The sequence below is a fragment of the Tachysurus fulvidraco genome, chromosome 13, assembly GCF_022655615.1.
Source record: "Tachysurus fulvidraco isolate hzauxx_2018 chromosome 13, HZAU_PFXX_2.0, whole genome shotgun sequence".
NCBI classification, from domain to species: domain Eukaryota; kingdom Metazoa; phylum Chordata; class Actinopteri; order Siluriformes; family Bagridae; genus Tachysurus; species Tachysurus fulvidraco.
Window position 1 is genome coordinate 12,154,755 of NC_062530.1, and position 23,727 is coordinate 12,178,481.

A 23,727-nucleotide genomic window follows, 5' to 3' on the forward strand; every position below is an offset into this window, starting at 1 on the left:
GAGTGTCAGCAAGAAACAAAGGAAAGGTGTACAAGAAAGTAGTGAAAAAGCTATGTTGTATGGTTTAGAGACTGTAGCACAGAGGAAAATACATGAGACAGAGATAGGGTTGAGATGTGGATGTTGAGCTGCCAGTTAAAAGGTTAAGAGGAAGGCCAAAGAAGATATATATACTGTATATATATCTTCTTTGGCCTTCCTCTTGACCTCTTACCTGGCAGCTCCATCTTAAACATCCTTATACCAATATAATTTATTAATACAATATAATAATAATAATAATAATAATAATAATAATAATAATAATAATAATAATAAACAGTACAATATAACTACGCTCCCTCAGCTGCATATGTCCAAACCAGATCTCAGTCAAGCCTCTCTGACAACCTAAACTGTCTCCCACTGATATGCTCGTTGCTAATACTGTACATCCTCATCACTCCTAAAGAGAACCTCAACATCCTCATCTCTGCTACCTCCATCTCTGACTCAAGTCTTTGTGCTTTGTACCCTCAGTGCTACAGTCTCTAAACCATAAAGGGTGCCAACACTTTTTCACACTACTGTATATATGTGTTGAAAGAGAAAATGAAGTTAATTGGTGCGAGAGTAGAGGATGCCGAGGATGGAATTAGGTGGTAACAGATGATTCGCAGTGGCAACCTCTAATAGGAAAAGTTGGATGTAGAAGAACAAGAAAGTCAAGATGTAATTCAATTCACATCAAAGAGTAGTTTTGGCAGGATGAATTGCCATCTATCTTCAAGAAAGTGTGACAATAACAATGTCATATAACCCACTGTGCGTGAAGGTGATTGGAAAGGAGTCTGTAAATAGCCAGCCTTTTACAGAGCTTCAGTCTCCCACTAGCATTTTTAAGCATGCTGTTTAAAACTGCAAAAAAAATAATAAATACAATCCCAATATTTTGGGGCTTTCACCTCTCTTAATGTCAATACTCACTTCTATTCCTTTTAATTTACACTAAAGGGTAAGTAACTTTGCCTTGTTTACACACAGGTGAAAATCATCACATTACCTGCTGGTTCAACCCACCTCCTCTCCATCCTCAGCTGGCGTTCAACACCACCATGCAAATGCAATTTTCATTTGGTCAAAAATCATTTGAGCAACATCATAGATTTATTCGCCTAGACATTCTGCAGACATTTAAAGGCAGCCTGAACTAACTAAGGTAAAATAATTTGTAAGCTGATGCAGGTGGAAAAAAAACTGGAGAATATTGCTAATAAAACCAGTGATATAGACCAAGTCTGACCAAACACAAAACATACAAAACATCTGCATGACAGCAATCAATGGAATTCTCCCCACACAGTCTTGAGGAGAAGGGAATCCTAGTGAAGATGCACAGCATGTACAGTATAATAGGCATGTTTTTTTGTGTGTGAAAAAATCACAGGCGGCTGGATACTCATGGTGGACTATCAGATCATAAATGAGCAAAAGTAAGTAATTTTTTTTCTTTTTCTGTGCTAATGCCTGAAAAGGTTGTCTGGCATTAACTGTGGCTGGAGAACAATACACAGAGACTAGATAACCCCAGTCTCATTCAGAATGGAAGCAGAATATTTGACACACAGACAATTTTGATGAAAATGAAAGGCTGACATTGACAGACAATGGTTAACATTTATGATTAGTGAGGTGACTGAACATTTTACTAGTCTCCATTATTATATCTTATATTTAACCCCAATCAACTTTAATAATTTATTCACATTTAAATAATCTTTTTTATATGATTAATTGTTTAATGCTTTAATAATACAATTTCCATATGCTTCTAGAACTTTATGGAGAGCAAGCATATCCATCCATTATGTGTATAAGCATTTTTACCACCACTTATATATGCATCTGTTTTCCTTATCTTTTTTCTAAACCATTTTTGATTTGATGAACAATATTTGGCTTCAAATATATCCAGGTCTGAACCTCCAGGAAGGAGTAACCAGATTTAGGAGCTTGAAAACCATCTCCAATGCCAACCAAATTATTGTTCGTGTAATTTATCCAGTCCACTAACATGGATATTTGGGAGGTTTGATAAAACCAGAGAGCAAACGCTAGGAGAAAACTCTTGAGCTGTTAGGTGTCAATGCTTCCTGCTATGCAAAATAATGGTATCAACCAAAATATTGTGTAAAAAATTTAGATAACGTGCCATTCTATGCAAGTTTGACATATAGATGGTAAACCAGAAGGAAAACATAACCATATTCTTAGTAGTGACAATTCTACTTATTACTCATCCAGATACAAGGTTCCAAAGCCTCACAAATAGTGGTGTTAGACCATCAGGGCACTTGTATCTCACTTAATTTACTTCACAGTTGTTTCTGAGCATATATATTCTGGGTATATGAACAACATTTAATAATTTTTATTAATCACATTCCAAAACATTTAAATCGACAAATTCTTATTTTATATTTTTTTCAGTGAAACTAAAGGCTAATGGAAAAAAGTGAACTTTGCTACATCTGTATAACAATTGTTACATATTGTAGGACAATTAGTCCTGTACATGAGTTTTAGCCAGGTAAACTGCTTCAAACCAGCTCCAACAGCAAATAACAATTTCAGTTTCAGTTTTTTTTACATTTTTATACATTTTATAAAATGGGAATATAATAGAATTAACCAGCAAATCATGCTCATATTAGCATGAAAATTGAGCCCTATATTCTCATCAAAAGAGCTATTCCACTAGATTGGAAGGTTAAGTTTATAATGACATTCTGTACACAACAGGATAAACTTTGTTTTCAAACTATACTTTTGATTTGATTATCACAAAATAACACCTAAATGTTCCATATACCATAAAATATTGTAATTGTTGCAGGTAGTTTATATTTAAAAATCACATACCTATATGTGTATATTGTGTATAGTGATTTTTAAATATGATGTTAGTTAATTTCCACCTTGGAATATCACTTATGTAAAAATGCCCAATGCACTTTTTTTTCAATGTTACATTATATAGCTATAAAATTTCATGGTTCAGTAAAAATACATGTCTACTTCACATCAGATAATTACTAGCAATAAAGGGAGAATCAAAATTTATGTGTAACCTGAATTATTAATAAAAACACAAATAAAATTTAAATTGACATTTATCTCAAATAAATATTTGATATGCATACACATTTTTTTCTTTTTGGTACTGGGAAGCGGAAAATTATGTTATAATATCTGCAACTCTATAATAGAATGTTTAAGTGCTTTAATAACTTCTAGAAATAAAATGTTACAGATACAGGCACAATAACATATAATATATAACTTGACATACTGTGTATGAATACATTATAGGCTATACAACTGTTTGAGTTTCACAGAAGCCTTGTTCTCAGTTGGGCACTTTGGGCTCAATTTTGAGTGAGGCTTCGTACATGCTTTCTTCATCCAACACATTGCTACTGTCAAGCAAATACTGTGCTGCCTAGAAAACAAGGAAAAACAAATAGAGAGTTTCAGTTTATATTTATTTCTTGTTACATTTTTAAAACTTAAGATTCTGTGCATGAAGGGGGCAAAAACAAATTACAACAAATTTCTGTTGAGTCATGAACAGGAACTGAAAATAATTTTTGCAAAAAGACATACAGTGTCACTTGAAAGTTTGTAAACCCTATAGAAATTTTTATATTTCTGCATAAATATGAACGAAAACATCATCACAAGTCCAACAGATTTTCACAAGTCCAAAATGTAGACCAAGTGAAACCAATCAAACAAATGATCTTATTTGATTATATGATTATATGATATCATTATCATAAAATGATATATGCATTATATGATTATACTTATTTATTTAATTATTCCAGCATTACATATCTGATACTACCAAAATTATGTGAACCTTTGTTTAAGTATCCATTGTGACCCCTTGTGCAGCAATAACTGCAAGTAAAATTTCCAGTAACTTGCTTCAGGGCCTTCCACAAAATTTGTTTTGGATTAAGAATAAAAATTAAGTTCTAATACTAGAGGTTCACATATTTTTGCCAAAGAATTTCCTGAATAAAAGATTACTGAGAATATTTCAGTTTTTGTTCTGTGCTTTCAGGTCTTCTGAAAGTAAGTGTCTGATGTTGTTGTTTTGGATCATATTGGCATATAAAAATATAGAAATTCTAGAAGTGTTCACAAACTTTCAAACAACATTGTATAATGCTGCTGCATTGATAATGTGTTAATGTGTGAGACGATCAGTTGCGGTATTAGAGTGTCTTTAAATAGATTAAAAAACATTAACAGGCAAATGTAAGGCAATGCACAATTTTTGCTTAGTTTGCCTCTTTTTACATTTACAGCTTAATCATTCAAAAATTGAAAAAAAAATATTACAATCCTGGTTACAGAATACTTTGTGGTTTTGCATTCATTAGAAAATTAACTCTTTAGGAATGTTTTTTTTTTTTTTTTACTTAATCGGACTCTGTTATTTTATCTCAAACTTTTATGCAAAAACATTTAAGTTCCTTAGATGATGAATTATACTTTAGCCAGTATTTATGCTCATAGGCAGGTTGTCTTTAGCAAACAAATTTTCGGGCTTTCTTCTGAGCCAGCTTCAGAAAAGGCTTCCTTCTGGGATGATGGCCATGCAAAACGACTTGTTGCAGCCTGCAGCATATGGTCTGAGCACTGAAAGTTGACCTTCTGCATCCTCTAAAACAATGCTGGCAGCACTCATGCATCTGTTTTGAAGCCAGCTTCTGCACCTGACAAACAGCAAAAGGACTCAACTTCTTCAATCAACCTTTGCGAGGCCTGTTCAGAGTGGAACCAGTCTTGGAAAACATCTGTATGACCCAGGCCACTGTAACTTAATTTCATGGTGTTACCAATCTTCTTAGAGCCTAGGCCATTTTTGCGGAAAGCAACAATTCTAATTCTCAAATCACCAGAGAGTTCTTTGCCATGAGGCACCATGTTTAGTATAAGAGAATTGTAATCAAAGCACAAAGAAATACATGTGAAATACACTACTTTTTTGTTATGCAAAATATGTCTCTTTCCAATTCACAAAATTTTGGTCTACTTTTATGTATTTTTTTTTTTTGTTTTTAGTTGTAGTTATACTGGAATTACTGGTAAGACCTGGTGAATATTTACATGTTGAACAAAAGTAACTTGAACAAAAGTAAGTCTAAAACTACAGGCTGTAAGACTGCATGCTGTATTTTTATACGTATACATGGTTTTACATACCTTTGGCTGATGTTCAATCTTGTATGCGGTTTGCTGAAACTGCCGTATTTCTCTGATGATATGAGAGATCTAGAACAGGATGCAAATAAGTGTTAGTTTGGCCTGAAAATAAAAATGTTCAATTTTATATTTTATGTAATTTTTTTGAGTTTGTGTACAACCAAGTGAAACATAATGATGCATTTCTTCTTAAAACAAATGTAAACATTGTAAACAAAATCTAGTAACAAAAATGGACTACTGACTGGTTAAAACAGTTTAAACCATAGTAATAAATGTCAACAAAAGCATAAAACACAGTTTGTCATGTTGATTTGCTTTTAAACACACCAAAAACTCAGATTTCGCAATAACTTCTATATTTGTTTTCTTGAAATCACAGAACAGATGCCTCAACAAAAACACCACTTGTTTACCTTAACTTGTTTACACTCAGCTTACGTCATGTTAATAATGCCTTTTAGTGTTGAAAGGGTTGGAGAAGTTTAAAATTGGTATTGTAAACAGGCATAAGGTCTTCTAAAGTATAGAGACCTTCTCCAGATATCTTAGAATGAGTAAATTGTGCTAATAAATAGGAGTTGGAGTTTGTGAAACAGTGAAGTCAATTTATTAGTTATATTTTCTCATTCTAGAATATTAGATTTGTCTTCTTGAAATCACATAAACGATGGCTCAATAAAACACCTTTTGTTTACCATTCTCATCTTGGAAAAGTTAACCAGGTTGTCTTCTGTGTAGTTTGGTGTTCCTTCCTCAATGAATGCCAGGTCCGTGAGGTACATCCCCAAGTACGGCACGCATGGAGGATCACAACTAGAAGGGACATTAGCACTTTATTAGATAATGCAAAGAAAGTTCATATTTGGCTGAAGTATTTATAATTGCATGTCACAAGAGATTAAGCCATATCAAGTTTACTTTTTTAAAGCTTCTCTTAGGTTCTTGAACCTTCCTTCTGATGAGACCAACTTCTGCAGCTTGTCAATAACTGTTTTGGTCTGCGGAGTAAATCAAAATCAAAAAGACATTAGAAAGGTGAGAAATCATCCCAGAACTACACAGGAGGAGCTGGTCAATGACCTGAAAAGAGCTGGGACCACCGTTTCCCAGGTTACTGTTGGGAATACACTAATGCCTCTTTTCCACCGGAAAGAACCGGGTGCTGGTTCAGAGCTAGCGCCAGTGCTGGTTCAAAGTTGGTTCCACTGGCGAACCTTCTAAGAACCGGTTTGCCTTTCCACCGGCTAGAGAGCCATCACAGCACCGAGTGTGACGTCACTGTATACGTGTCACGTGTCCCAGCAACGTTAGCGCAGCAGCGGCAAACAAAACAATGGCGGATGTTGTTTTACTGTTAATGCTCATGGCTTTGCGAACCTACATTGGCATCCAAACGCGGCGAATAAAACATGTACGTGCAGCTCCGTGTAATCTGTATAAACGGAGGTTGTAATCGATAAAGTACATAACGTTATTTTATCGTTAACACAGAAAAAAATGTAGCCTTAGCATGTAGCTACCTACTATCATGTGTGCTGATAATATATCATATCGCGGTAAAGTAAAAGTGTATTAAACATTAGTATACTTAAGGTACATTATCAAATGCACTAACAGTAGCCCCGCCCCCAGCTCCCGCCCCAAGCGGTTCTTAAGTCTAGACCAGCAACGTTTTGGTGCTACTTAAGAACCACTTTTCCTGGTTCGGAGCCGGTGCTTTGGCTGTCGAAACAGAAATAACTGGTTCTAAATTAGGCTCTGGCTCCGAACCAGCACTCAAACTGCCTTGGTGGAAAAGGGGCATAAGATGTCATGGTTTGAAATCATGCATGGCACGGAAGGTTCCCCTGCTTAAACCAGCATATGTGCAGGCCTGTCTTAAGTTTGCCAATGACCATTTGGTTGATCCAGAGGCGTCATGGGAGAAAGTCATGTGGTCAGATGAGACCAAAATAGAACTTTTTGGTCATAATTCCACTAAACGTGTTTGGAGGAAGAAGAATGATGAGTACCATCCCAAGAACACCATCCCTACTGTGAAGCATGGAGGTGGTAGCATCATGCTTTGGGGGTGTTTTTCTGCACATGGGACAGGGCGACTGCACTGTATTAAGGAGAGGATGACCGGGGCCATGTATTGCGAGATTTTTAATTTTAAATGAATCTTATAAGATTAGGCACAAATCAATTTGAATTGTTACATCTTCTTTCTGTTTACCTCAAACAAGCCCTGTAAATGCTCTGTATATGCGGTCAACATTCGACAATGAAGTGACAGCCTGTCTGGCCTTAAATATCCTGACAGGAAGATGCAGGAAGTAAAGGTTAACCAAGAGTTCTCTGAAATGACATATCTCACACTGCACTGCTGCTGCCCTGGCAATATTATGCAAGAATTCTGATGAAATCCAGGTCCCAACAATGGCATGCTGGGACCAATGGCTAATCCTCTAGGTTGATGTATAGAAAATGTGGAATTTTCCACTACTCTAGCCACAGGGGTTTCAAGCCAGTGACTTCCGTGCCAGTCTCAAGCCCAGATAAATAAGGAGGGTAGAATCAGGAAGAGCATCTGGAGTAAAATGTACCAAATTTAAACATGCAAAACATCAGAGGAAATTTCATACTGGATCGGTCAGTCCCATGATAACAACTGCCACCAGCATTGTTGACTTACAGGGTGCTGGTGAAATTTGGACTATTGTTGATCAAGGAAGAAGAGGAAGGAAAAAGGTTCATAGACAGAGAAAGAAGAGGAAAGGCTGGAGTATAGGTATGAGAATAGGGACTCAATGTACCAGCGTTAAGTTGGCCCCCCACCCAACGCAAAACATCAGCAAAATAGTCTCGTTCATTTGTGCTCCGTTTGTGCTGGTTTGTGCTGCAAAAATGTTCATTTGTGCTGCGTTGGTTTTTTTAGATATTAAAAGAATAATTATATGTAACACAATTGGACAGCTTTGAATATTCCACTCAGCAGCTCTGCCCTCTTTATGTAGGCCTGTGCATTCAGACCCTTTGTGGTGATGGACTTCACAAACTGGATCCTCACTGCAAACAATATTTTCAAAAGTGACACTAACGCAGAAAGCACAAAATAAGCATTGACAAAGAGCATCAAATGCACATGTTCAACACAGAGATTCTTGATTTTTCAACAGTTCCACTTTGAATCTTTTCCCCCTCACAGATGGATCTGCATGGAGCCATTCAGGACAAGGAGAGAGGTAAGAATTTATCTTACTCTTTTTGGCTGGAACTGCTAGGCCTCTCCAGGTTTCAACAGTGTCTTCATTTGTTAGATGGACCCTTTGACAGTATCAGACTTCACAGAACAGGAAGCTTCCATTTCTGGTTTTCCATCTATACTGGAAGTTGTGGTGGGTAGTGGATTGGCTCCTGTAACAATCACTGTTCCAAAAGCTGCATCCTCTTCACCTTTTTCCTTATCTTTTTGTTTTGCAGAACAAATCTGCATGTTGCCTTCAATGAAGGACAGATGTCATGCAATAAATCGATCCACCCAAATAGGCAAGTTTTCATGCTTGAAAAGTCAGTGTTTGATGTTTTTGAAAATTGCTTCAAAATTGGCAGAACTTGCTGTGAGGCTGGTGCTTCGGAAGTGAGGGATAATTACTCCTGTCCAGAGTGGCAAGTAATCAGCAGATTACATTTGGAATAATCTCAGGGAGGACGTGCATATTGTTATGATCACCGTTATCCATGGCAAGTGACCTGCTCTCCTCACATATGTCTGTCACCCACTGCCGTAGGTCTGTCTGTGTTTGCTTACATGGATCCATTTTTTCCAGGTCCTCACCTTCTATATCTGGAATGATGACACACTCTTCTGCAATTCGAGCGTTCAGGTATTTCTTGCATATTTCTGATATGTTGGGGGCTCCCGAGCTGTCATTTCACTGAGAGCCACATTAATAATATTGTGTAGTAGCTCTCTTGCATCCTCCATGGACTGTGACATGAGAAGCTGTGGCATTGACCTCACAAAGAAATCCTTTATGCGATGCAGTTTTTTCTTCAAGTAGTCCCACTGGCAGATCATCTTGAGGCAATGTGCAACATCAACTCAAACAAAACAAGGTGGCTTTTGCTGTTTGTTTAACAAAGTAAGACACCACAACACTCATTGATGTAGGTCTTTAGATCAGGATGAGGAGCAAAGCCAGAGAAAAGTCACTCACAACCTCTTTTGGAGTTGGTGCACCTGCACATATCCATTCTGTCAGCCAATTTGTTATTGCGTTAAACATCATGTCTCTCTGACAGCAATTGCACCACTGGGACACTTTAGTGTCCATCCCCTACCAGAACACCCTGATACAAAAGATTTGTTTTTTCCAATTGGTCTCTGTAGTTTCCTCACTACTAGCCAGTTGCATCAAAACTCACTGGGTTAGTAGACGTCTTTGATAAGGATTTGTACATGTACATTTGTATTTGACTCCAATAGTAACAGAAAAATCTGATCAGTCCAATGTCTTAAATGCTGCCACTGTGAGGTTCACTGTATTTTACCATTTGCAGAGACAAAATGGAATCCATGTCGCCTAACTCCAAGTCATTTCTCTCTTGCTTTGCTTTGCGCAGGGTGGCCAAATTAGGCAGATGACTTGGCTCAGGATCTCCAAAATCTATCAGCTTGGTTGTCTCTGATGCCCTCCATACATGGGGTTCGAATCTACCCTCACACAGTTCTTTGGAAACCTGCACATGAAAGTTACCAGAAATTGCAGGCTTGGAACAGCCAGTGTGATGGGAACATCAGTGTTTTTAATTAAACAGTTGAGCACCACTGGGCAGATTATGTATTTCTCAGTGGCTGATGGATAGACCTTGGCTCTTTTAAAGGCAAATGTGCAGGAGTATTTCACTTCTTGCCAAATTTGATGATTTATCACGTGTCCAGGTGCCAAGCTTCAAAATTGTGTATTCCCTTTTTTGTGTTTTAGAGAACTTGTTTTTATATTGTACTGTTTCAGGCATGAAATCATTCCATTTCTGGAACTTCAAGATCAAAAGTCCAGGAATCTTTTAATCTGGGGGAAGGGACCCTGGCTCAAAATCAGTGTCATCACTTCTGCCACTTGTTTCATGATCACTTTCATGAGTAAATCGTAAAACATTCCAGATGTTGTGTCAGTTTAATTTAACAAAGGTGTATAGAGCCTTTGCAGTGATCTTGTTTTCTGATTAGGCTTAGCTTTATTTCCATTTTGGACTATGGTCTCTTTTGCTGAACATAAGACGGTGAAAATGGAATCCCTGTCATCTGTTGGTTACTTGGACATCTGGGATAAGCAAAACATTACCCACTTAAATAATCCTGACTCAAAAATGTCATGTACATGTCATTTTCATGCATTACTATATTGGTCTGAATACATATTATAGTAATAATATATAAGGATAATAGATCTTATATTAGGACCAATATGGTAATGTTGACCCCTAGATGTACAATGTATTAAAAAAAATCTAACATGGGTCAGATTGTAATTGTAATTAGCTTCATTAGCAGTATTATATTATGCAAGTTTTCTGTTCAGTAAACATTGACAATCTTAGCTCTCTTGTATGTTGTACTATTCTTATTAACTAATAATGTTGTAATTGACAGTGTCAAAACTTTGTACTTACATTGGCCAGAAATTTGATTTAGTAATGACTTCTGTAGATTTATTTGTATCTATCTTTTCTCATCGAACTCTACACTGATTTTCACAAGAACATGTTGAACAGAAGTGTCACTTGTGCCTAGTGGTGGCAGCGAAGTGTAGCAGATAATGCTTGTAAATAAAATAAAAAGTCAGGAGAGACCAGGGAAGTAAAGATAATTGTTTATTAATTTGTTTAATAGTCTTGACAGTTGAGTTGTCGTTCTATTAAAACACCTTTACTAACATGAAATATGTTGGTTGGAGATTGCAAAATGACAAACCTGAAATAAAAATTTGTGACTAAAGCTAAATGATCTATTTTACTACCAAAATTCCAGCAATGTAACACCAGCATGTAGAACTCACCTATAATGTTCAATATTAAAACACAAGCACAAACCAGCACAAACGGAGCACAAAGGAACAAGACCGTTTTTGTTGAATTTGGAGCATGTGGGGGGCTGAGTGACCTTAGAATGACCACAAAATAAAGTGCTTAATATTTAATAAACCAAAACAGCACAAATGAAACTTTTAGCAGCACAAACCAGCACAAATGAAGCACAAACAAACAAGACTATTTTGGGTAAATTTGGAGCAGGTGGGGGGGCTGAGTGACCTAAATTTACCTATAATTATTCTTTTAATGACTGCTAGCTGGTAGGATAATGCACGATGTCTCTGGTGCATGATGTCTCTCTCAGGAATAAGAGGACAGGAAAGATAGAAAATAAGACCAAGTGGAGGAAGAATGTTGTGAGGAACTCAGACAGAAGCTCAAGTCGTCGAGTCAAGTCAATAAGCTTTTATTGTCATTTCAGCCATATATAGCTGTTGCAGTACACAGTGAAATGAGACAACGTTTCTCCAGGACCATGGTGGTACATACTGTAAAACAAAGACAGGGCTAAGGACTTAAGTAAGTAGTCCTAGCCATATAAAGTGCAACTGTGCAACCTGGTGCAAACAGTGCAGGACACGACAAACAAGACAGGCAAGACAGTGCAGGACAAAAGACAGTGCAGATAAAAAATTACAAGGCGATACAAAAAAGATAATACACAAAAGACAATACACATAAGACAATAAACAGAAACAGCACCAACCAGTGTAAATACTGTACATTCAACAATATTACGTGCAGAAATACTAGAATGAACACAGTGTTATAGCAGCAGGTCCCTGAGACAATGTCGAGAGCAAGATGAGTTTCTCAAAGTGGAATTATGCTCATTATTTCTTTAAAAAAAGTACTTTTTGGTGCAAGTAATCAACAAAGTAATTTTTGAATGAAGTAACTAGTAACTGTAACTAGTTACTATTTCTTAGTAACTAGCACAACAGCTGTTGCACCCCCTCCCTGTATGCTGACTTGTTGTTCTTGCTGATGAGATCCACCACAATTGTGTCATCTAAGAACTTCATAATATAGTTCGATCTGTGCATTGCTGCACAGTTGTGAGTCAGCAAGGTGAACAGCAGTCGACTAAGCACGCAGCCCTGATGGGCTCCAGTGCTCTGTGTGGTGGTGCTGGAGATGCTGTTCCCAATCCTGACTGACTGAGGTCTCCCAGTCAGGAAGTCCAGGGTCCAGTTGCAGAAGGAGGTGTTCAGTCCCATCAGGCTCAGCTTCCCAATCAGGTGCTGAGGGATGATTGTATTGAATGCTGAACTAAAGTCTATGAACAGCATTCGTACGTAAGTGTCTTTATTGTCCAGGTGGGTGAAAGCTAAATGAAGAACCGTGGCAATGGCAATGTCCGTGGAGTGATTTAGATGATACGCAAATTTTGGGGGTCAAGTCAAGAGTCAAGAGTCAAGAGTCAAGAAGCTTTTTATTGTCATTTCAACCATATATAGCTGTTGCAGCACACAGTGAAATGAGACAACGTTTCTCCAGGATCAAGGTGCTACATAAAACAAAGACAGGGCTAAGGACATGTAAGTAGTCTTAGCCACATAAAGTGCAACTGTGCAACCTGTTGCAAACAGTGCAGGACAAGACAAGCAAGACAGTGCAGGACAAAAGACAGTGCAGGACAAAAAACAGTGCAGACATTAAGTTACAAGACAATACAAAAAGTACAAAAAATGCAATACACAAAAGACAATAAACAGTAACAGAAACAGCACCGACCGACCGGTGTAAATACTGAATGTTCAAACAATATTTTGTGCAGTAAAAAAATGAACAGCAGCAGGTTCTTAGCAGCAGGTCCTTTGGATTATATATAGAGTTGTGCAAAAAAAACAGCAGATGACTGAGATATTGTCCAATATGTGCAAAAACAGCAGAAAAGTGTGCAAAACAGTGTGTGTGTTTTGTGAGGGTCTATGCAGTCCATACAGATGATGTGTGTGTATGTTGTGCTCAGTACAGTACAGTTCAGTTATTGAGAAGTCTGATGGCTTGTGGGAAGAAACTGTTACGCAGTCTGGTCGTGAGGGCCCGAATGCTTCGGTACCTTTTTCCAGATGGCAGGAGGGTGAAGAGTGTGTGTGAGGGGTGTGTGGGGTCATCGACAATGCTGTTGCCTTTGCGGACGCAGCGTGTGGTGTAAGTGTCCATGATAGAGGGAAGAGAGACCCCAATGATCTTCTCCGCTGTCCTCACTATCCGCTGCAGGGTTTTGCGATCCGAGATCGTACAGTTCCCAAACCAGACAGTGATGCAGCTGCTCAAGATGCTCTCAATGGTCCCTCTGTAGAACATGGTCAGGGTTGGGGGAGGGAGATGTGCCTTTCTCAGCCTTCGGAGGAAGTAGAGACGCTGTTGGGCTTTCTTGGTGATGGCGCTGGTGTTGAGTGACCAGGTGAGGTTCTCCGCTAGATGAACACCCAGAAATTTGGTGCTCTTGACGATCTCTACAGATGATCCGTCGATGTTCAGCGGAGAGTGGTCGCTCTGTGCTCTCCTGAAGTCCACAACCATCTCTAGTTTTGTCCACATTCAGAGAAAGGTTGTTGGCTCTACACCAGGCAGTTAGTTGTTGCACCTCCTCCCTGTATGCTGACTCGTCGTTCTTGTTGATGAGACCCACCACGGTCGTGTCATCGGCGAACTTAATAATATGATTCGATCTGTGCATTGCTGCACAGTCGTGGGTCCAGTGAGGGTGGTAACTGGGTCTTGATGTGCCTTATGACGAGCTTATCGAAGCATTTCATAACAATGTGTGTGAGTGCGATGGGATGATATCATTGAGGCAGGACACTCTAGATTTCTTTGGGACGGGGACAATGGTGGTTGTCTTGAGGCACGTTGGAACAACGGCGCTGCTCAGGGAAATGTTAAACATGTCAGTGAAGACATCCACTAGCTGTTCTGGTTTGAGCATGTGGTGATGATCTTGGAGATGGTAATGTCATCAGTGCCCTTGCTGATGTAGCTGGTCACTGATGCCATGTACCCCTACTCCTAGTTGATTGAGTTGCCGTCGGTTGCAGCCTCCCTGTATATGTTCCAGTCAGTGCACTCAAAGCAGTCCTGAAGAGCAGAGGTGGATCCTGCTGGCCAGGCTTTCACCTACTTCAGAACCGGTTTAGAGCATCTGATGAGTGGTCTGTATGCTGCAATTAGCATAACAGAGATGTGGTCTGAGTATCCCTGTGGAGGGCAGGGCTCTGCATGATACATGCCGGAAATGTTTGTGTAAACAAGATCCAGTATTTTTTCCCCTCTTGTCGCAAAGTACACATACTGGTGGAATTTAGGGAGCACTGACTTGAGATTGAAAATGATTGAAATCTCAGGTGATGTTAAACAGTATGTCGAGGTGAACATTCTGCAGATCACTAATAGCTCCGTAGAGTTCACTTAGCACCTCTTTATCATGAGCAGTAACTAGAAACAAGCACAGTTCTTACAACATTCTTTGGTGATGTAAACACACACGCCAACACTGCGAGTCTTACCACACAGAGCTGCATTTCTGTTGGCTGTAAATGAGGTTAGCCCATCCAGCTGAATGGCGGCGTCCAGAACTCTGTCGCTGAGCCACGTCTCTGTAAAAACAAAGATGCAGCAGTTTCTAAACTCTTGCCGTGTAGTGCGTCCGAGTCGGATGTAGTCCAGTTTATTGTCCTGGGGGCAAACATTGGAGAGTAGAATGGATGGGAGAGCCGGCCGGCTAGGGATTGTTTTTAGCCTAGCACGGACACCCGCCTGCTTACCGTGCTTCCGATTCCTCGTGCACCACTTTCGGCATCCAATCTCCTGGTCCCCAGTATAAGGTAATGCAGAGGACTAGAGGCCTGGTCTCTGCAGCAAGCCAAGGTTACGAAGCCTTCCCAGCACATCATTGTGCAGGTTGGTTGTTTACCGATATCTGTACTTTATTAGTTTCTGATGGTTATATACATAAACACCGCTGTCTCTGGTGTCCATGTACTGGTAGAAGTGAGGCTAAAAACCATAAAGAAAACCATAAAAATTGTAAATAGCACCATATCGAATACAAAGTAGCCGCTGCGTGCTACTGCTACGCCGCTATTTTGGTATGCTGAGACAGGCCTTGGGTGGTCAGAAAGAGCTCCTAGATGACTGGGATCTATAACTGAAATGATAGAAGATGGGTGAAAGGTGTTTCATCTGGAAGGAGAAAAGAAGATAATGAAATATGGTGGTGGAATAAAGAAGTACAGGACAGCATTCAGAAGAAGAGGCTAGCTAAAAAGAAGCGGGATGTAAATAGGACCAAAGAAAATAGACAGGATTACAAGGAATTGCAGCACAGAGTGAAGAGGGACATGGCAAAGCCCAGACAGAAAGCAAACGATTAGGTTAGACATGAGGGAAGGTGAGAAGGACTTGTACAGATTAGTTAGACAGAGATATGGGGATGGGAAGGATGAGCACCAGATAAGGGTGATTAAAGACAGAGATGAGAAGGTGCTAACAGGGTGAGGCATGTGTGCAGAGAAGATGGAAGAAATATTTTGAGAAGCTGATGAATAAGGTAAATGAGAGGGAAAGAAGGGGGGAGGAAGAGATGAATAGAGGCTCTGAGGTGAATCAAAAGTAGAAAGGCTGTTGGTCCAGATAACATAACTATGGTGGTGGTGTGTCTATGAGAGACAGCAGTGGTGTTTCTATCTATATTGTTCAAAAGTATTTTAGAGAGTGAGAAGATGCCTGAGGAATGGCGGAGAAGTGTTCTAGTGCCGATCTTTAAGAACAAGGGTGATGTGCAGCGTTGTAGCAACTACAGAGGTATAAAGTTGATGAGCCACACAATGAAGCTATGGGAAAGAGTAGTGGATGTTAGGCTAAGAAAGGAAGTGAATATTTGTGAGCAGCAGTATGGCTTCATGCCCAGAAAAAGCACTACTAAGGCAATTTTTGCTCTGAGAATATTAATGGAGAAGTAGAGATAGTAAGAAGGAGGTACAGGTTGACAGATGAAGTCAGACAGAAATCTCTGTAGTCAATAATGTTTGCAGATGACATTGTAACCTGTACAGAAGAGGAATGAAAGTCAGTTGTAGTAAGACAGAATACATGTTTATGAACAAGAGTGAGGGAAATAGAACAGTGAGGTTATGGAGGCTGAGGTCAAGAAGGTGCAGAAGATTGGTGCAGGATCATTTGGTGTCAACTGTCCAGTGCAATGGCGAGTGTGGAAAATAGGTGTACAAGACAGTAGTGAGGCCAGCTATGCTGTAAGGGTTAGAGACTGTTGTACCGAGGAAAAGACAGGAGGTAGAGATGGAGGTGGCAGAGATGAGGAGTCAAAGTTCTCTTTCAGAGTGACAAGGATGGCACACTGGCACTCTCCAGATTCATGATGCTTTTAGCAGTGTGGATTGTATACCAATAGAAATAAGAATGTCTCTGTCATAACTGATTGTGTCTGTGATGGAAGTGTTTCGAGTGGCAAAAAGTGTAAAAAAAAAAAACTAAACAAAAAACCTTCAACAAAACAAAGCATGGTTGACAGCAGCCTACATTACCAGCATTATACTGGAAGTAGAATAATGGATGCCAAGGATGTTCTTGGTAAATTATTTCCCATATAATGTGGTCTGCCCACTCAGATGGATTGCTTGAGGTAAATCATTTTAAAGCATGTCTACCAGTGTATATGTAAGTCCCAAAACATCCACCTAAGAAACTCCTTGACTTGGTCACTCCTGGGTGTCTGCAAAATGCATGGTCCCATGTTGTGGAAGGGGACTCTGCCTCCTTGTTTGGGGTCTACAAATAAAGCTTCTATGATGACATTCTCTACAGCCCAGCTGAATGGATTCACAAATCGAGGTTTTGAGATTATAGTAATAGGTTACAGATCTTGACCTGAGGAAATCCAGTAGAAGAAAAAGAACTAAGATTTACTAATCTTTGCAACTGTGTACTTTGCACCTGCCAAAAATAAAGTGTTTAATATTTAAACACTTTATTTTATACTTTGCTTGATGATAAATGAGGCAATTGAGGCCAGAATTAACCACTCCTAAGCCTACGCCAGAGACCTAAACATATAAAATTCTTCAAGATCAGGCAACTGGGTGATCAGGCAGCTTGGAAGCCTCCTCTTAAGATACTTAAATGTCTTTGACCCTCGGGTCTCAAAGGTAAGTGTGGTTTAGGCATAGTGATCCATAGCCTCTCTTAGGACCTCATTAATAGTTTCTATTTGTTTTCGACTTAAACTGAGTTTCAACTACAACTCTGTAGTTGTAAATATGTAATTTCACAATGAGTGCAATTAAAGATGCTGATAGGATGCCCTCACTTTCTGTCATAGTAAGCGAATAATTTTCGGGTATACTACAATTGGTCAAAAACAATCGTTTAGACCAGAACAAAATATTTTGACTTTAACAACAAATATTCAATCTAACACTTTTAAGTAACGTTAAAGATAATGTTGGATGAAGATTAAAATGCTGATTTGTTTATTGTTATTGTTATTGTTATTATTATTGTTATTATTATGATGAAGAAGAAGAATTTTATTTCTGTACATTTTTGAATGGGTGTTACCAAATTCAGATGCTCCATGCTGAGTCATGATTAAAACACAATTATTCATAATAAGCAGAATGTATTACCCTACCTGTTTGGAAATTTTGATCCAGGTCTTTTTGAGACGAAAAATGGCGCTGCGGTTGAGGGATGATGTTATCTCCAGGACAGCATTATAGTTATGGAGACAACGGCAGATGTCAGCCACTGCTACCCACTTCTCTATCACAGCCACCCGTGTGTTCATATCTTCACAGCGTAGGATTTCTGATGCAATAAGGTTGCTTACCTTAAAAGGGAAAATTATATATAAATTATCTATGTTATATTTATATGAAGCATATTACTATAAAATGTCAAGTATGCTTTATGACAATATAAATTATTGTGATTAATACCTATATGATATAAACTATGCAATATTTCTGTGCACATTTCTTTTAATATAAAGCTTCAACTTTTTTTGACACTTACAAATTTATTAATGAATCAACAAGCCTATTATGAATTTAGTGATAGAGCAGGGGAAACACCACTCTAGGACCAGAGGTCTCATTTATTAAATTCTGTACAGAACAAGTAAATCTGTGCATAAGAAGTGCCCTTGTGCACAACGAACCTTGCATTGAACAAAAGTGCCCACAATCCTCTAAATACAAGTATAAATATGTAAAATTTTAAAGCATTTTAATCTTTATATGATCCTGCCTCGATGCCCGATGACGCCGAGATAGGCACAGGCTCCCCGTGACCCGAGAAGTTCAGATAAGCGGTAGAAAATGAATGAATGAATGAATCTTTAGATGTGCCTTTTGTAATCAGTTTGTCACCATTTATTACTAGGGATATTGGAACACACATGGTTTGGAGAATAAGCAAATATACAGACATCCTCTTACATTTTATCATATGTGTTGATAGATATGTGTATATTTATAATTTATGGATAAAACTATAAATACAGATGGCTGATAAATGATACCCCTGAATTGGTAAAAAAAAACAAAAAACAAAAAAAAAAACAATATGTATTGCTCTTTGCTTCTCTGAACATAAGATTACTGTCAGAACTGGTGAGAATCAATTGAATACCTTATTGCATGCTACAGACATTTCAATAAGATCACTAACCAATAATTGGGCTTTGCAATGAATACTAAAACCATCCTGAATCATTTTGGTCTAGTGATGACCCTGGCATACCAACAAGTCAGATAAATTAACCAACCCTATGACAGAATGGAAAGGAAAGCCACATTAATCCATTTGGGAAGGGAATTATATACCCAATATAGTTAATGACCACAAAGTGGAACAGCTCCTTATAGAAAGGCATGTCTATTAGCCAGGGAAATAATATCCACCACTCATGGCCCAGCCTCTGTTTAGACAGGGGAGCACCCAATGTTTGACATACTGTAAGGCACATACTAGTCACACCAAAAAATGCTCTGCAGGTGTCACTTCTTGAAATACTACACGGTCAATCAATTGGCAACAAAAGAAAGTGAAATGCAATGATGGTAATTGTTTCTGTCTGAGAACTAACCATTTTTAATATGACTTACAAAATTCTTTGACCTACAGACCAGGTTTTCAGCTGGATGCCAGGGTATGTGAAGATGATATGCCAAAGAGGAATGCCAGACAGGTAGAATGAGATGGAAGGAATATGGAAATGATGAAAATGTCATTCATGTAAATTCTATCTATACACCATGGAAATGGTGCATGTATAGAATACCAACTCCAGCCCTGGTGTTTTATGTCAGTGGATCTCACAAAATAAACTGGCCTATAAATAACAGATCACGATGCATTAGCCATGCTTAGCCACAGGGATGCAACTCACTAAACTGTGAAAGAGCAAAAGCATTGAATGAGAACCTGACCCACAAATTATTCAAGGGGAGAATAGAGAGAAAACCAAATCCAACTCAAATAACATACCATATTCAGTAGTGGTGCACAGTGGGAAACATGACCTGGCAAAACACCAGGTTATGTATATAACCCGTTTTTCTAAGAAGGGAATGAGATGCTGCATCAAGTCTGACACTATGGGAATGCTTATTTGAGGAAGTCTTTTCTGAAGATTTGTGTGCACACACCAATTTAATGGATTGGAAATACATGCCAGTGAGACCATATGAGGGCATCTCCATACATCACTTTATTCCAGCTTCTGTTTTTTTCTGAAGGAAGTGCAAGTGGATGCCTGTGGTGTGTCAAGCAAAGAAGTGTCTCATTCCCTTCTTAGGGAACTGGGTTACATATGTAACATTGTGTTAGTTCCCTTTTAATGGAACTGGATGCTAGGTCAAGGCTGATGCTATAGAAACATCAATAAACACACTGCCACACATTGGTCAGTGACTGTGCCAGAGGCCATGAGACAACACAAGTTGACTAGGAACAGAACAACTATAACTCTGAAGGATGTGGGATTCTGGGGTGAGGTCTAGGTTATACAACCTGATGATGGTGTGTGGAGATAATGGTGTTCAAGCTAATTAACTTCCTTCTCAGACAAATTAAAATTTAATATAGGGACAGGACACGTTACCTATAATGTCTCTGATTGTGGTGGCAAATCAAAAGAAGCAAGCCCTTCCTCACCTACATCGAGCTCCTCAATTCCCTATGTGGACAGCAACATGCTCTCTTTCAGGTCAGGGAAATCGGCATGTAAGCTGCCAAATCTAAAATGCAGAGATCGGAGTCAGAGGAGCGGCCAAGAGAAAAGGGAGGACCCATCTCTTGTTCTGCTTCCACCAATGTAACCTGCAAACCCCATGAACAAATGGACCTGAACCACGAGGCACAGATGCTTGGCTTGGAAATACAGCAAAGTGTATTACGCAGAATATTAAGCTTACGCAGAGGAAACCTCTCACAGTGCATGCAGCCGGCTCCCTCGAGAGATGACCGGGCATGCTCCTCTCCCAAACAGACAATGCAAAGAGCATGCATGTCATCCTCCATAATATAGCAGGGGCATGGATGCATACACCTCTTACAGTAAAATGCTTTTTCCCCCTAGACTAGGCAGACAAGACAATCAATTGATGCACATATACACAAAGCACTTCCATAAGACAAATAAGCTGTAATAAATGTGACATAAATGCCCTTATATGGATTTTCTGGCATGCATTCCCTTAATGACATGTCCTTTCTAACCCATTTAATTGGCAATGTGCACACAGAGCTTCAGACAAAGAACTTCCTCAAAGAACCATTCCCATAGCATCAAGTTCCCTTGAAAGGAACTGATATTACTTGTCAACAGAGCAGGAAGTTATACACAAAAGGACTAGCAATGCTAATGAGAAAATAGCAAACTGTAAGATTCAATAGTGTACTCCACTCTATGCTCAAATGCTATTATTATTATTATTATTATTATTATTATTATTATGCTCAAAGTGTCAGGGAACGGGGGTGTCTTCACAGATAAAAAAGACCCAAATGAAGGGACATCAAAAAAGGGGTTTTATTGAAGGGGAAAAAATAACAAAAGGCTAGAAAAACAAGGAAACTGGAAACACAAAACATGGTAACACAGAAACAGAAGCAAACAAAGACAACAGAATCGAAAAGGGCTGGGTGACATCCACAATTGATCAGAAAGCACCACTTCCACCCCAGGAGCATGAAAAAGACCAAAAAAATATTAAAAAGGCAAAAAGATACAGGCCTGCAACATCCCCCGCAGGCAAAAAGTGAGGCAGCACCCTCCACAGGAAAACAGGAAGTGAAGCAGCATCCCCCACAGGAACATATGAGGAGCAATGTGGCAGGGCACTGAGGAAAACCAAAAAAAACAAAACTAAAAAAAAAACAGAGCAGGCTTGTGAAGTCCTCCGCAGGCAAAATGTGAGGTGGCATCCTCCATGGGAAAACAGGAAGTGAAGCGACATCCCCCATAGGAACAGGTGCGGAGAGAAGTCCACACATAAAAAAAGGTCCATAAAAAAAATCCCAAAAGGCCAAAGAATTATAGAGAGTAAATGCTCCATAATTTAAAAAATGCCAGGCTTGGGGTTATCCCACTGAGTCTGAGTCCTTCTGTCAAGGGACGGGGTGTCTCCACAGATAAAAAGGCCCAAATGCAGGGATAACATAAAAAGAGGGTTTTATTGAAGGGGGAAAATAATAAAGGGCTAGAAACACAAGGAAACTGGAAACAAAAAATGGAAACACAGAAAGAGAAGCAAACAAAGACAACAACCAAGAGACGGGAACACAAGAAAACTGGTATAAATAAGCAGAATAATAATCGAAACACAAGGAACAGGTGTGCAGAGGCGGGAACGGATTAAGGATAGGGTGAGTCAAACACAGGTGATACACAAAACAAAAAAAGCACATGGCAGAAGACACAAAACTGCCAGAATGCCCCCCTAGTGTCCAAGTAGGGAATAGTCCCAGCTATTCCTGACACAAAGATAGCAAAATATGCTCATCACGGTCAAAAATATGATAGGCATCTTTCAGCAGTGCAAACTCCTGATGCAATGCTGAATGTTATGCAGCTGAATACAAGTTGAATGTTATGCAGATAGGTGATGTGTTTTTCATGATGTTCAATGTATATAAAGTGAGAAGAATAAATGGAAATTTGTGACAGTCAGGTGATTCCACACCACACATGGCAGTTAAGACAGGTGAAAGAGAACTACAATTTCAGTGCTAATGTTCATGACAGAGTCACCATAGATGCATATATACATCATTGAAGTGCTTTGTCGTTGTCATGATGAAGGGTGTCTTTTCATTTTTGTCATTCTTCATCCAGCCTTGGCCAAAGAACTCCCTAGAAATAATAGTGACAGTGTTATTTTCAGAGAATAATATAGCCATTTTAAAACATACTTTACAGTATGGAGTTTTGTATTTGTCATCCCATGTATGTGTGGATTTCCTCCCTATACTATATTACATCAGGTGTTAAATGTACCCTGTTAAATGTCCAGGGTGTTGCATGTTACAGGCATATTTGTTGATTAAGCCCCCATAACAAGCATAAAAGGTGTTTTTTTATTATTATTAGAAATGAATGCATTAAATTTATAAATTCACTTGTACTTATCATACTGTATTAATAAAAAATTCACTGCTTAAGACTAAGCAATGATTGCTTAGATAATGGTGAACTACTAACTTGTGAGTTTAAATATACTTTTGTATTTTGTAATATTTATGAAACAGTTTAAAATAGATTAATTACAGCTTTAATTCACTATAGCAGAATTTCATTCATTTACATACATCAACTTAAAACCCAATACAATAAAGGCATTGGTAGTTGGAAACATTAATGTTACCAAATTATGTATGTTCACTGTAAAAGATTCCTACATCATAATGTCATGAAAGTGTTTTGCGCTGAGGAAGAAGAACCTACACTTAGATAACCTAATCTAAGATTATGTTAGACCATAATGTTCAGTGTGGTGTACACAATTATTAGATGAAGCCTAATAAGAAAAACAACAAAAACTAGTCTGTAAATTGTGTCACTGCAAATATGTCATGGTGCTGTTTCCAAGAAGTGGCTTTGACTCACAAATTTTCAAAATATTTATATAGAATGTAATTAGGCAAGGTTTATTACATGCATATTTTCTCAAACGTCTATAGACAGTAGTAACTAATACTCATGCTTAAAAATACTGAACATATACTGACTCGTATGGGATAACTTTGAAAAAAAGATGGTCCAGCAGGGTGAGCTGCTCTGCAATCTCTAAAGCTGAGTGGTTCTCAAAAGGCTCTGCTTTATCACCCTTGGCCTGTCAAATACACATGTACATA

The 23,727-nt window shown here is 38.6% G+C and overlaps 1 protein-coding gene across 4 annotated transcripts in view; it reads right to left on the reverse strand.

The window, feature by feature from the left end:
- Positions 1–301: 301 nt before the first annotated feature.
- Positions 302–23,727, reverse strand: part of rasgrf1 (Ras protein specific guanine nucleotide releasing factor 1) — a 206,352-nt gene continuing 182,926 nt past the window's right edge. Inside the window, exons 21-27 of one of the 4 annotated variants that reach the window (XM_047822463.1) lie at positions 23,602–23,705; positions 22,642–22,726; positions 17,999–18,196; positions 6,181–6,260; positions 5,947–6,075; positions 5,260–5,328; positions 302–3,481 (exon numbers count right to left, since the gene is read on the reverse strand). In XM_047822463.1, the coding sequence (XP_047678419.1) occupies positions 3,346–3,481; positions 5,260–5,328; positions 5,947–6,075; positions 6,181–6,260; positions 17,999–18,196; positions 22,642–22,726; positions 23,602–23,705 (801 nt within the window). In that variant the 3' untranslated portion in view covers positions 302–3,345. Of the gene's footprint in view, positions 3,482–3,877; positions 4,770–5,259; positions 5,329–5,946; positions 6,076–6,180; positions 6,261–17,998; positions 18,197–22,641; positions 22,727–23,601; positions 23,706–23,727 lie in introns of those variants that run through there. The other 3 variants (XM_027174727.2, XM_047822462.1, XM_047822461.1) reach the window with 3 other exon arrangements.